Genomic DNA, 15490 nt, shown 5'->3' on the forward strand with positions numbered 1-15490 from the left:
TGCAGTTTGTTTATGCATCTGGTCTGAGATCTTGGGTGGAAGTGTAACCACTTCTAATGGTAGAACACAGCTGTTGGTTGTAGAAAAGAGTTATTTTTGTTTATTTATTCAAATAACTCATCAGATCCATCCTCTCTTATATACAACAGATCTTCGGTTGAAAAAGCCAAAATGATAATTTGCCTATGCAATAGTACAGATTTTGGATACTGTGGCCATCCAGACTATAAAGTCTATAAAGTAATCCAAACCCATTAAAATAATTGCAAGCATTAAAAATTTGCTGGTTTTTTTTTTTTTGTTTTGTTTTTATTTTGGAAATGTGGGTTGTGGGTTTTTTTGTTTTGTTTTTTTAAATATGAAGTCAAGGTAGTGTCAAAGTCTTTCTCATGTGTGAAAAATTACCTTATACTGGGCAAATATCACATCGAAATGTGGCAGCTCAAGTTTGCCAGAGTTGCATATTGGCCACATTTAGTCCTGATTAAATTTCATCATTCCTTTAAGTTGCTTCTGAATTTGGAGGAACTGATTCCAAAAGTTGTGGGGAGAGCAGTTCATTGGTTTACACTGACATAATGCTTATTGACTACTTTGGAAATTCTTTCGGTGCCTACGTGCTAATGAGGCATAAATTAATGTTTTTCAACAAATATTTGAGGATAAGATTTCTATTAAGAATGTTTTGCAGTTTTCTTTATCTCTCTTCAAAAAACAAACCTCCTTTTCCTCTTGTTTGCTTAAGATTTGTATTTACATATGCACACACATTCATACAAAATATAAACCCTTGAAGTATGTTGGTTTAAAAGGTAAATAATTATTCTGTTAAAGTGAAAGAAAATAATTATTCTGCTGAAGTGAAATGAAATTGTTGTCAGTAAATAAATGCAACTAATAATCTTTTTTCTGAAAGCATCAGTAAAATGCAGTGTTAATTCTATGTAAAAAGTGGTGCCAAGTCCATGAATACTTTTGCTGGGAAAAAATGGACAAGGTATGACTGAGATAAGTATTCTATTTCTTTAGTGTGTTGGGGGTTTTTTTATTTATTTACTTTTGTTTCCTATCAAAATCCCTTCTAGAAGTTAAAAATGCTTTGTTCTTATTAATATAACACGTAACACTTGCTCCAGTGTGCCCATAGACAGACAGCTTCTCCATACTGTCTGAGACAGTTTTATTATAATATGAAACTACATTTGGGCTCTGTTTTGAACTAAATTAATAGTTAGTCTTTGACCTACTAATTTATTTAGAATCTTGAAGTTTTCTCTGGATCATGCTAATTTCCCAGAGGCAAATCCCTGGCAGTTTTTTAGTCTACTAGATTAGAAGTGTCCCTTTAAAGTGCTCATCCTGATGGGTTCGATTCAATGCATTTAATTTCATGTAATACATTCACCACTCTTTTTAATGTGAAGCTTGCAAAAACCCTCATCTTTAGAAAAGTCTTGGTCTTTTTTCACAATCAGTGCTCTCACTGGCTAAAATCTTACAGGGACTTATCATCACAGAGATTACTCCAGGATGGATTGAATTGTGGGAGGAAGGAGACTGAGCAGAGCTCTGTGAAGGCAAGAGGACAATATAGAAGGCAAGGGGAAATAGGAAGTGGGAAAGGGAGTTTTCAGAACACAATGAATGTGTAGAAATCAGATGTATTTTTTTTGAGATGACGGCAGATTGTTGGGTTTACATCTCTTCCTGCATTGTTAGTTTGTTCAGCTATATGTCTTAGCAGACATATCCAGTTGCTTCAAGAGATGCAGCCGCTCCTTGATGTGGCACTGAGAAGTCAGAGTAGCATGTGAAATGTGTTCTTAGGCTCTATTTTTAATTTTCCCAGTAAGGTGGGAGGAAGTGCCACCTGAATACTGTAGTGTGTGCTGAAATGATGCATAAATTGACATGAATGAGCTTCTAGTAAATAATTTCCATTTCTTCTTAACCCATGAACAGATGCTTGACAGTTCTGGCACTATGGTCTGTGCCTATCACAGCCACGCTGGTGAAGTAAGGAAGTGTTTCTTTGTAACTGAAATAAAGCATTATTTGAAGCAAATGTAAAAGAATCTGTTTGAAAAGCTCTCCGTTAGACTATAATTGTTCTTTTTCCAGCAAAAGCTCACTTGAGTGTCTGATGTGTGACAAATCTTAGGTAACAGTGTGTTAAATTTTTAAAAATTTCTAATCTGTTACAGTTTTTCTTGACTGTGAAGCACCAGCTTGGTGGAGACACCTAGATCTGGCTAGATTGGGTTAAACTGCCTCCTGTAAAATGACTGTAACAGCCACTGCTTGTTCCCCCCAGGATCTACCCTTAGCTCCCTCATAATTGAGATTTTGTTGATGCCTTCTGTGGAAATTGGTTGACCAGAAATAGGGCAGTGGGAATACTGTGGTGTCCTACTTTCCCAGACCCTGTTTTGCTGCTTTGTCCTTGCTAACTGGTGATGTGTTCTGTGTCCCTGCAGAGATGTTTGCCAAAGCTCTTCTTTTAAATATACATCCTAATGTTTGATTTTGCATTAAAATATTTTGAGGGAGTGCAGAGCTACAGAACTGTGTATAGATTATGTGGATTGGCTGTTAGTATGCAACTGCAGCAAATGCTGATTAGCTCTGTGCTTCGGTTTATTTAATTTTTACAATATCTTTGTATTGTCTAAAAGCAGTTTTCTGTAAGTGTCTGTAGCTGAACCATGGTGACCAGCACCCCTGACATGGAGCAGTAAAACATCAATATCTTTTCTCCAAAGGGCATTTCAAGGAGCAGCCTGTACTTGCTTTAAAATTAGAGACATAATGCTGCCGTTTTGCCTAAAGATCAACCTAAATAAGGCAATTTTTAGCAACTGCTGCAGTCTGTGTCTGTCCTTATGTACCCCCGTTCTTTATCATTCATTTTGGGGTTAGTGCTGGGTCCCTGGCTGGAAAGTTGTAACTCCCCGAGGGATTCTGGAGAGGGATGGTGCAGACTTAACCTCCTGCTAAGTGCAAGAGTGAAACGGTCAGTAGTTGTCAACTTCCAAGTATTTTCTTTTTGCAGCCAAGTGGAATGATTATATTTGTTGTGTTGTTCTTATCTAAATCTAAGGTTCTCTTTTCCTGAGAAATTGATTTTTACAGCTGGTTAGGTATTTGCTGAATTTTCTCAGACCTTTTGTGAACAGGGTGAGCTTCTTTGCTTCTCAGTTCAGTCATAGGTTGTTGAAAATAAAATATGCAGATTGTACTTACAACTAATTTATAAAGACAAAGTTAAAATTTCACAGGGCAAAACACTTGTGGTGTATTTTTTATTTTAGCAGAAGTCCTGTTCCATTTTAGGGAGGAAAAATAATGTTTTCCTATTTATTTTCCGGTATTGTTTTAAATCAGAGGAGCAGCATGTAAAACATCCTTATAAAGAATCATGTAATTAGTTTCTAAATGAGATATCCTGATACCAATTTGGAATAGATAGAATGATTTGTGTAGAGTTAGAAAGATCTTTATGCATGTATATGCCCATTGGTACTAGGGTCTATAAATTACTGTGTGGAGTATGACAGGATAAAAGAACACTGATAGCTAACAAATGAAGCCCACATTTGGTTGTAGAGGTTATTAATTAGATTTGCAGGTTATTTGATAGCTATGAGAAGCATAATTGAAAACCAGCCAGAGAGCTCACCCCAGTGCCTGACAATAACTCTCACAGTACACCCATAAAACTGTTATAGGAGTTTAGGGGTCACCTATTATGTCATTTTAATGCACTGTGCAAGGCAGAAAATTCAGTCCTGTGTCAGTGCTTTGTATCTTGCTGCAGAACAAAGGTACTCACAGATGGATGGTGAGCTGTGGGGAGGGGGCTTGGTCCAGCACTAAATCATCCCATAGCCCCCTGGTGCTGCCACAACTCCCCTTCATGTATGTGGATTTTTAATGAACTGAAGGTGCAGTAGGCTTTTACTTTTTCAATCTATGCTTTCGTAGTTTGTCACTGCTATTACTGTAGTTCTAAGGAAATTCTGAGAAGTAACGATTGGTGTTTGTGGGCAGGAGGATGGCTTTTATATGACCTTTTTTTACTGAAGCCAGATGTGTGTTGGCTGTCTAGATTATATGTTTCATTGATTTCCACCCCCATGGCAATATCCATTGCAATACTGGATGTGTAGTAAAACCCCATATTGTTATTACACATTTTTTCTTTACACATCAGTGCACCTTTCATATCCCTAATTGTGTTAAGCCAAAAAATATGGTGCTTCATGAATGTAAAAGATGGGAAAAGGGTTGTTCAGTCAGCTAAGGCCAAGGAAATGGCACAGCCCAGGTTTTCTCTGGCTGGGTAGCAGGGAGCCTGGTGTAGGCAGTTGCCATAAAACTCATATCAGTGTGTGCCTTTTCTGGCATGGGTTTAAACATCTCTGGGCAAGGGTGAGAGGAGTCCCCTCTGAAGGACGGAACTAATGAATGATTTAATTGTAGTTACTATTCATCCCATAAGGTAAGTGCTTAACTGGGTAGTCGTCTGTGTGTTTGAGATGAGTAACTGCCTCCTTCAGAGGTGCAGAACCTCTTTGGCTATAGGAATTTGGTGATAAATAGGGAAAGGTACTTAGGACTGGGTTGCAGAATGTGTAGGAATTCTTCCTGGGCAGTGCCCTGTGTGTGTGTTTTCACCACCATATCAGTTAATGATATGTGTAGTTTGGCATATATTGGTGCCTGTAAGGGCCTGACCTTGACCATGGTAATTAAATCTCACAATAATGGTAACCTAATGATGTGCTTATCTGCAGGTCAGAATTAAGAACAAATTACATGGACCATAACTGAGATTTTTTGCACTGGTACATTTGTACCCAGCTTGCAATTACAAGCCATTCTTTGGCTTAATTCTGTGATACGATTTCTGAGTTCGGCCAGTGACGTGAAGCCAAATTCTTCTAATTCAGGCATTAGATGTTGTTTCTCAAAGAAATGAGGTGTCATTTTACTGACCAGGACATTTCTGAAGGAGCTAAATGTGGTAGAAGGCCTTGTTTCCCTTTGTCTGAATAACTGCTGCATTTCTATGAAGGTTTATCAGAAACATTTTAATGCTGTGGGAGCTGGCATTTCCAGTGGACCTGCCAAGAGAGGAATCCCTTCCTCTGAGGCAGCACAAATCAAATTAGCAAGGACTGAGTTATTTCTTCTAATTGTGGGAGTTCTGTCAAATCTGTTTAATACTGAGATACAGCTGACCCACTTGTGTTTGGCACGTGTCATTGACCAGAAAAAAGCACAAGGTTCATCCATTGTTTAAGTTTGCAGCTTTGCTTTTGTTAAAAAGTTAACCAACCATTCATTTTTTTATGTGAATTTTTTTCAGTATATTTTTTTGTGATTAAAATATCCTACTGCAGTTTCCACCATAGTTGAGACTTAAAAGTGTCCTTAAAGACTTGTAAATCAAGATATTTATAAAACGGAAAAGAAAGACAGTATTTTCTTTGGAAATTAGGTGTCTTGGATGTTACTATGACATTGTTAATAACTGAATGCCATTAAATCTGTGATAAATTTGCACATTAAATAGATGTGAGGCTTGTGAGGGGGTTGGTTTGAGGAGGGAGCTGGTCGTGGGATGTCAAGCTTGGAAAGATATAGATCAGTGCTGTAGGACCAGAACTACAAACTCTGGGCTCTAGGGCCATGGGATTGTTGTGCTCTTAACTAGGCTGCAACAACTGGTCTCCAAAACTATGGTGAACATGGCTGTGTGAGTAAAAAATCGTTGTTACTGTTGGATTCTGTTGGATTTTTAACACGTTATTATTTCACAAGCATTTGGATAGAGGCATAATGATGTGTCCTCATGTCCTCTGTTCTTTTACTGTTGAGGAGTGGAAAGATTAATTTTTTAAAAAAGTCTCTCCAAAACCATTGCACCAGAGTTGCAAGTGACTGGTTGGCAGGGTATATTCTAGACGATATCACCAAATCCAAGTGCAGGCAGGGCATGACTCCTTGCCGAGTAGGAGACTTCTTCTTGCCAGGAAGACTTGTTTTAGCACAAAAGAAAGGCCAAAGGCACTGAGAGGCAGGGGTTGAGTCTTCTTTAATCTGTGTCTGGATATTCAGGGCTGTGAGGTGAGCACTCCTCTCTGGAGTAGCTGCTGCCTGTGTGTGACAGTCACATAGGTGGGGACTCTTCCAAAGCTGCCACTGAAGAGCCTTGTCTCAGCCACCCCCCTGGGATTTCAGTCCACATTTCCAGCCTCGCGTCTGCATCTCCTCAACACCCCTTCAGGCAGAGCATCACTTTTGGGAAATGCTGTGGCAATTTCTATACCCATAGGAGAAGGAAGTAATCAAAGTTCAGCATGGCTAAGAACAGCCAATGATATTTGTCAGTTCACCATGAGAGAGTGAAAATAGCACAGTTTTCTACAGTTTTACAGTCTTTTTTTTTTTTTGGGAACCCAAAGATTCTAAGAAAGTGGGGTTTAATATGGCTGTGACTGAAGGAGATGAGAGGAAGAAATAGTTTTGCACAAAACAACCTTTGAATTTACCAACAGCTGGAGGAGAGCTGTGGCATTTGCCCTCACTCCTGTATTTTCTTGTTAGGCTTTTTGTCAGCAGGAAATGGAAAATACTCATTGAAAGTATGGAATGATTGAAAGAATGTCTCTTTCTGAGTACATTTTAGGTTTTAATTTTTTATGACTTATTTCAGCTGTTAAAACTAGGCTCTTTTTCTCCTGACTTGATTCCAGCTGTTAAAATACCAGTTTATAACAGGCATTTCTGGTATTGCTTCTTACTGGCATGAGCTTGAATTTTTTACCGCTGAATTTCATACTTTTAAATACCATTTCATTATATACTCCTGACTTCCAAATGATTTCTGGATAATAATATTGTACACAGCCTGTTTCCTCTCCTCTGTAGCCTTTTAACTAGTCATTGGCCAGGGGCAAATGACCCGTTTTTCAAGTTTTGGCAGCCACTGGAATGATGCTAGTATCTGTGTAACTGGATCAATGCCTGGAGGAGCTGTTTGGAGCCCATAATTTGCTGACATGACATAATTTTTTTTCCCCCAATCATTATGTGATTTAAAACTCCTCTAGCACAGCAATTTAAAGAAATTTTATTCTCGAAATATCTTACATAAGGAAAAGAAACCCACCCAGATGACATTGTTCCAAGATTATTTTCTGTTTAATTCTGTTAAATACATTTGAGTACACTGGGTCTTTTTTTATTTTTCTGAAAATATGTATTGATTTGCTCAAGGAGATGCAGATTTTTGTAAAGCACTGCAGGGAATCAGTCTGGCACAGCTGGTAAGTTTTTGCTGTGTATGTGGTAAACAGTAATAAATTGAGGCCAGTGTAGCTTTTGTTGTGTGCAGGTCATTTTTTGCATGAATATACGATATGCTCCATGCATATAATAGATCTAAATAAATACTTATTTCAGAGAGGCCCAACTTGGGCATCTCAACTACACAGTGGATTTTTTTGATGGATTGCACTTGGCTCCTCAAGACCTATTAATTTAAATCAAGGTCAGTGGCAGTAATCTCTTGGTGCAATGTCAATCTCAATTATAGTGGGGATAGCATAATGAAATTGAAGTATGATTTTAGGTAGATACATTTCAAATAACTTAACTTGACATTTGACCTAAATAGAAATGCATATTCATGATGAATGTATTTGAAAGTATTAGGATACAAAGTAGTGCAGTGGTATTGAATAGTAGTATATCTGTAACCAAAATCCTGGAAAATTTGTTATTTAAAATATTTTTAACAGTGATCCATAGATATTTTAATTTCTAACAATAAATTAATTTTATTCTGGAAATAATGTGGAATTCTGTCCCTTTTAACATACTGTGAAAAGACTCCCTAATAATTTATTTGCCATCAGGGTGGAAGAGAAATTGAATGTGGTTCAGAGCACCTTGAGACTGCTGTTCAAGTGGATTTATTATTTTCAACATACTTTTTAGTCACTGTAATTATGATCTCTGCAAGACACTGGGTATGGTATGGACTATCACATCTTCTAATTGGCAGTAGAGAAATACTGTTTGGAAGTTGCAATGTCGGAACTGAAAAGTAGCCTGGTGTAAGTCTGGTGGGAGATAGTAGTTTAAAACAGTATCTGGATGCATTTGGTTGCTTTATAATAACATTACACATGTAAATATAAATGTGTTGTGCCTCTGTCTGTAGACATCAGGTTCTCTGCTTTTACAAACTCAGGGTGCATCTTGAAATGTGTGTCCCAAGCCAAGGGTTACACCCGGATAACAAGACCATCTGTATTATCAGTGTGATATTGCAGAGCATATTAAATCTCACGTTGTCACAGATGCGTTCTTCAAGCTTAAACAAAAAGGGGAAGATTACTTTGTAATTTGGTTTTGACTGGGTTTTGTTTGTAATTTGGTTTTGACTGGGTTTTGTTTTGGGGCTTTTTGGGTTTTTGTTTTTGTTTTTTTTTTTTAAACTGGTTAGTTACTATGTTTGCTGAGTTTGATAAACACTCTTTGACACCTTTGTGCCCTGTCTTAAGGTTTTTTGTTTCCCTCTTCTCTGGGGTATATAATTGCATGGTCATCCTGCCTTTGGCTAGAGATAGAGATCCACTGTGCAATGGATGAATAACCAAGACCTGAACTCCAGGACTTCTTTACAAGTTTATGGTCCTTAGTTGTGGTGTATTATCATGACCTCCTCTTTTTCTTTTTGTCAATAGGATCTGTTTTTACACTAAAAGTTCAAGTAAATGACATCATCAGTCATCAGTACCTGCGACAAGCAGTGGTGGAGGTGTTTGTGAACTACACCTTGACAAATTCTACTCTTACTGGGAACAATGGAGCAGTGTTAATAAAAGTCCCCTACAAATTAGGATTAAGCTTAACTATTGTCTCATACAAGGATGGCTACCTGCTGACACCTTTGCCTTGGAAGACTGCAAGAATGCCAAGTACGTAAGCGTCTTACAGTCCTATTATTAAACTGTATCTGGCAGTAATTAAATTTCTCTCCCAAGCTGTCTGCGTAGTTGCTGTTAGCTGAACATGACTCAGTGAAGTCAGTCAAGGGAGGTGATGCCTGTCAATGCAGATCTAAGGGTGAACGGTCTGTTAAACTTGTCAAAATTCTTATTACTCTAAAACACAATATAGCCCTTTCTAAATCTAAGTAGGTTATGTTGTGACACACAGTGAATTCTTAGAAATTTTTTTTCCTAGATTTAGCAAAGAGCTGTTAATGTGTTCTGACAAAAATCCTGTTGACCTGAGTGATTCCTGGAGTGCCAATGCTTTTTGTCCTCTATGACAGGTATAACCTGTTGTTACAGCTCCCCTTAAGCAGTGTTTCCTCACAGGTTTTCTTGTTTAACTACTGCATACTCTTAAAAAGGTACATGATTTTTTTTTTTAAAGAGACTTTTAAGAATTCTAGTCACTGTTTATCCATAGAAGGTATAAAACAGTAGCAAACATTCAACAGAGGTCTTTCTACCTAAACACTAAAATTGTTGCTCTGGATAACAGGAGTAATTTATTTAGTCTTCTTATACTCTCTGGTTTAAGTGTTCTGTTCAATATTTCTTTGGATTTGGAGACCTTGGAGGATTTTTTTTGGTTGCATGGTGTAACAGATATTACCATTTTCCACAGTATACTCGTCTGTGACGCTCTCATTATTCCCACAAAGTCAAGCTAATATATGGCTGTTTGAAGATACTGTCTTAATTACTGGAAAACTGTCTGGTAAGTTCTGTGTATGCAGACTGTAATTAAACACTTTGTGATAGCCATCTGTACACACATGGAAAAAAATTAAGCATCATCTTATTCTCATGTAATACCTATCCACTCAAAGCCAGATTTTCTGTTAATTACGTAGCTGTATGAGGGGCTGTGACAAGTGCTAGACTGGAAATACATAAATCATGGAGAAAGTGGGTGAAAACAGGTTGTTATGCTAAGTGGATTTCTGAAGAGTAGTAAAAACACTGTTTGTGTGTTTTACTGTGGGTAAGACAAAATATTACTCTTTTACAGATGCCAAATCTCAACTGAGTGTTCAGTTTCCAAAATCTTTAATAAAGATTCCAACGAATCATATTGCAAATGTTACCGCCTATCTGACAGTGCCAGAGCAATTTTTGAAAGTGGACAGCTTTCTCTATACAACAGGAATTATTCTAAATAAATCAGGTATGTGAGTATGTTGGTTAAGAATTCCTATAAAAAAAATTATAATATTATAATGCATATGAGTGCACAGTGTTTCAGAAAAACATATGCTTAATTTAAGAGGGCTTGAACCTGTTTCCATTATGTTAGATCACAAAGCTTTGTTCCATAGGAGTAAGCTATAAACACATCAGGTGAGTAATCAGTGTTACTCTATGTTGGTCCTTGCAGTATGAGAACATATCTTGGTGCACTGAAATACTCCTTCAGAGTCTGCTTTCACACACACAGACACACACACACACACACACACACACACACATATATATGTTCAGGATTTCATGAGACTGTGGAATTGGTTTAGTAAACACCTTAAAAATGCAATTATAGCCAGACTGTAAACTAGGTGAACCTAAAGAAATCAGTGTAACAGCAGGCATTGACTTCAGCTGTGGGGATTCTGCATTTTCACTGGAGTGATTGGTTCTAGGGCATTGCACCCAGCACAAAGATTGTGTGGAACTTCTTGCTTGGCTCACAGTCAGTCAGTCTGGGCAAGTTTGGGACCAAGTGGTCCCTGTGTATACAGCGCACAGTTGTAATAATGTTTTTTGTGCATCTGTTTCACTGGAGAAGCACTAAGTGGTTTCATGAGTCATAACTCTGCTCTTATACCACTGGATTTTTTAGTATTTGTCATTCTATCAGATAGTTTTTTAATTTGCCTAAGTGCAGTAACCTCTGGTAGGTTATACTGTGTGCAGTTCCATCTTTCTTTTGTTCTTTTCTTTCTATTCCCAGTGGATCTGAAGTCATGAGGCTCTGAAATTCATTGTAGTGCATGAAGAGGGCACTCCATGGCTTATTTAAACTTGTTATACTCTATTCTTTAATTTTCATTCCATCAAAGGCATCATATATACTGATATTTTGACATAGATATTTTAAAATCTTTTTTTATCGGTATTTCAGCTCTTTAAATGGAAGGCAGAAGGGAAGAAGCATAGGAGACTAAGCAGTGTTTATCCTCTTTGAGTTTTCCCTTCAGTTTGTCTGGCATGTGTTTTAAATTATTCATATACCCCTAAAGGAATAGGCTTCGTTTTAGGGCAGGTGGAAGCTAATTGATATCTGATGTGCCAGTTCTCTCACAACCAGCTTCTAACAGCCTGCATAGATTTAACATTATTCTGCTGCTTACTAATTCTGTTTCAGCTTCTCTCACCATCTTGTCATATTGGGCATTCTGCAGCATTTGCAAACTGCTGAAAGGGAAACAAAGGAAAGATACTTTCAGGCTGCTTTGTAAATGCAACATTTCCTCTGAGTGCTTTGAGAAGCCTCATGATTACCTATTCAGTTAATTCTGGCTGCCAAATTAGGAAATTAATCCTTACAGGAGGAGTTCCATATGCCTTCAGTTTGATTCAATGTTATGTACATTGTGATTATACCAAAATTCTTGTATGATCTGTATTTCACATCAGTTAGGTGTTTTGTAACCTCATTATCTGAGGGGAAAAACCCTCCTTCCCCGGTCCTAAGACAAGTTTTGCCTCATCGTTAATTCTACAGTCAGCATAGAACCTGGATGTTGCAAATCTGTTTCTCTTACAGCATTAGTATAGAAATGACTGTGTTTTGTTTTAATCATAGGTTGTTAAAAGTTCAGAAGAAAAGTAATGTTGATTTTTATTTGACCAAATTGATAACAGCTGACTGTATAGCTGGATGTAGATGAGGATTTGCCTTTAGTAGCTTAATTCTTAATTTGTTTCTTTTAAAATAAACTATGAATGGAGAATTACAAGAGATTTCTTGTTTCCAGGTTTCAAAAGCATGGAATTAACTCCTCTTGCTGCCATATGTGTAAATGTTCTTTTGGCTGGGAAAGAATTGAATGTAAATGGTCCCATTCAGGTTACACTTCCTCTTCCCACAACTACTGTAAAATCAGGAGATGCTGTACCTGCCTGGACATTCGATATGAAAATTGGTAAGTGGGTTAAGTTATTTGTTATTCTGCCTTCCAGCACATGCCTGTAGTTTTGGGCACATGGCACTGCGGGTCATGGAACAGTGATGGCACTATTCTAAGAAGTGATGGTCAATAGATGGTCGATTTTCTTAATGGACTACCTTGAATTAGTTAGTTCAAAAAGCTTTGGTAAAATTCATTAGCATTCTTCTTGCCTGCTTTTTTAATGTGCTGGATTTTTATTTTTGTGGGAGGTTGAGTATTCACAGAACATATATTTTAGATGATGTTAAATTTCAAGCCTAGTAATTTTGTGAATTCCTTCTTAAAAGAAAGCAAACCAGAACTGAAGGTTTGGATGCTTTGTTTCTTAGAGTGTTGCTCTAAAGATCCTTTGATGCTAGAACTGGAATATGTTGCTTCAGTTAACAAAAACAATTCAGAAAGTGAAATGAAGGGGAAATAAGAGTTATTCAAGGGAACAACATTGTTCTTCCAAAATGCAAAGAGGAGGCTGGGGATTAGTCATTCTAAAGCTTTTGTCATCCCTTCATGTCTAATTTTAGTCAGGAGTGAGTAATGAGCTACATCCACATAACCCATTTAGATGACCTGTATTAGGTGTGGGTGCATTAATGTCCTGATTGTCCTACATTCTACCTTATGGTTGCCATCACACTTCAGCTTGAAATATGCAAGTGAGTTGGGGAGGGCATGTGCTGCTCCTTATCAAGGCAAAAAGCTTTTGTCCACCTGTTGGAAGTACAGGAGAGGGACACCAGCTCTAACAAAGTGTTGTTTATGTGTTCAAGAAAGAAACTGATCATCTTAATGGAGAACAACTGAAGAACATGGATTTGAATTAAGAACATGCTAATAAAATTTGGCTAGTGGGAAAAAAGTCTTGTGGGAAAAAAGTAAATAGGATAAGTTTTGGCATAGAAGATTAAGTCTGTCTATGCACCTAAGAAGACTTTAGAGGGATAACTGGTGGGAAGAGATGGCATTTTTCATCAAAGAAAGGGTTTTAGTCTGAGGTGGCAAAATATCACCCAGGGTTTAAATTTCTTACTGCCACAGCCACTTTTGCCAGCTCCTGTGCTCATCCTGTGCTGAGCTGCTTTAACTCCCTAAACAAAGCTAAGTCAACACTGTTGTTAAAACAACGAGTTGACAGAACTGGAGCAGCACAGGATCAGGTCAGAATATAAACCAGTGTAAGGTGTTTGTTATGTGGGTGTTGAGGGTCCTTCTCAGCATCCCTACGTAGGCATGTTGGCCTTGGGAGTAAAACAGGAGCCAGGATCATGGTATGCTGATCCAAAACCCAGTAAAACCAGTTGTTTTTTTCCTCTCCAATGGGATGTACTTTGACAGAGATCCCAGAAAGGCAAATTGTTTGTAATGGATGCTCTCTGAGGTGTACTGTTCACATGGAGCCTTCACTGCTGCTTGCTGAGGAGAGGGCAAGGAGGATGGCAAAAAAGGACAGAAACTTTTGGGGCATAACTTAACTTGAACTTTTTCTCCCATTTCTTCCTTTCTCACAGTAAAAATTTGCAACTGTATTCACTTTCTGGATGTTTATTCTTAAATATGTTTCTTTTATTTTTTACCTTTGGTCCAACACATGAAAAATGACTTTTTCCCAAGGTAACTGAGTAATTGCAAGGCATGCTGTAGTCAAGGTTCTGCTGACTGAGGGCAGCTGAACACCTCAGCTCTGCAGCAAGCATTCCAGAGCATCCATAAGGAGCAGCAGGCCCTCATCTGAGCTGAATGCATAGCTCCTGCTGCACTCAGTAATGAGGCTCTGGCATGCGAGATGTCCCCAGCAAGACACTGACACAATTTTTAACTCTGAAGTCCTTGGGTAATGTGTTATGATGGTAATCAGAGCTCCCATGTCAGTATTGGAAGTGGCAAGGGAACAGGTCTGTGTGGGCTGACCCATATGCACCAGGAAAAAGATAGAAATTGTTTTCACAGTTCTGCCTGTGCAGTGTTCCCTGGGGTTACTCCAAGTGTAGTAGTACTGAGACTGTTCCTGGAAAATGAGCTTTGGTAATTGTACTCCAGCTGCTGTAAATGCAGAATTTGTTGATCTATATTGAGTATGTCTTCCTTCTCACTAAATATTTTGCTGCATTAGTGCTAAAAGTGCTTTGTGGATTTTAATAGAATTACAAAAACCAGAAAGCTTGCATTCAACATTAAATTGAGAATTATATCCTTCTGCTTGAATGGCAGTAAACCATAGATAAAATGGGCTTACTCATTAATCACATTTTAATATTTTTTCTTAATACCTAGTATTTTCTATGGAGTATATTGGGGGAAGATGTAATTTACAGAAAAGGACAGCAAACAGTGTATAGCTTCTTATGGATTTGTTCAGTTAAGATAATTTCTAGGTGTCCAGAAGTTCTATTTTTGCCTTTTGTACAATGCTTGCTGGTATTACTCCTGACTCTGGGCAACGTTTCTCAGGTGGCTGAGAAAGCACTTTCAGAGCTCTAGGTGGTTGCTGCTGCCCTTCGCCTGTGCCAGCCATCACAAGCACCAGGAGAAGGCTGCATGTTTTACTGCTAAGTGATATTTTCTCTGTGTGTGCCTGTGCATGTGGCAGGTGTCCATCCTCATCTTTACCTCCTGGCTGGGAGATATTTACTTTTGCTTTGCTGAAAGAAGGGTCCTGGAAGAAAATAGAATTGAAATCCATATAAGCTCCATCTTACATGAGCTATACTGTTTTCATACTTTGATTATTGGTGTTTAAAAAAAGCTGGTGGTTGTCTCTACCTCTCAGTATTTGCAGGTTGAATTTGTAAGGTTGGTTACATGAGGATGTTTTCTGTCCTTAGAATTTCACAGATGGCCCACAATAAATGTGTTTAAGTGAATCAAGTATAATTCTCCCTATTCTAATGGATGCTTTATTAATTATAGAAGCGGGCATACCATAATACCTGTCCCATGTGTTGCCAAACAGATGGTGTGTCCTAACAATAGCACTTCCTTGGGCTAAGTGAACTGTTACAGCCCTGGGGCAGGGAGAAGGAGAGAAACATTCAAGACAAACATTGTTTATCCTATTGCAGCTTAATAAGATTAAAATGTTTTCCCACTAAGTTCTGCTAGCTGATGGTAAACTTGTGTTCACATGCATCAGTTAACCTGCTCCCTCATTTTTTAGTCTTGGCCTTCATGCATGCTTAAGGTCATATAATAGGCTTTTACAAATTATTTGTGTGCATATCTGTGTGCATATATGTAAAAGACATTTATTAATAGAAA

The 15490-nt window shown here is 38.0% G+C and overlaps 1 protein-coding gene across 1 annotated transcript in view; it reads left to right on the forward strand.

Annotated features, from left to right (window-relative positions):
- FAM171B (family with sequence similarity 171 member B) overlaps window positions 1-15490 on the forward strand; it is a 37415-nt gene that overhangs the window by 12499 nt on the left and 9426 nt on the right. The window contains exons 2-5 of the mRNA XM_069021917.1: window positions 8760-8993; window positions 9694-9786; window positions 10081-10236; window positions 12044-12211. Of these exons, the coding sequence (XP_068878018.1) occupies window positions 8760-8993; window positions 9694-9786; window positions 10081-10236; window positions 12044-12211 (651 nt within the window). The remainder of the gene's footprint in view (window positions 1-8759; window positions 8994-9693; window positions 9787-10080; window positions 10237-12043; window positions 12212-15490) is intronic.

The sequence above is a fragment of the Aphelocoma coerulescens genome, chromosome 7 (assembly GCF_041296385.1).
Source record: "Aphelocoma coerulescens isolate FSJ_1873_10779 chromosome 7, UR_Acoe_1.0, whole genome shotgun sequence".
Classification (NCBI taxonomy): domain Eukaryota; kingdom Metazoa; phylum Chordata; class Aves; order Passeriformes; family Corvidae; genus Aphelocoma; species Aphelocoma coerulescens.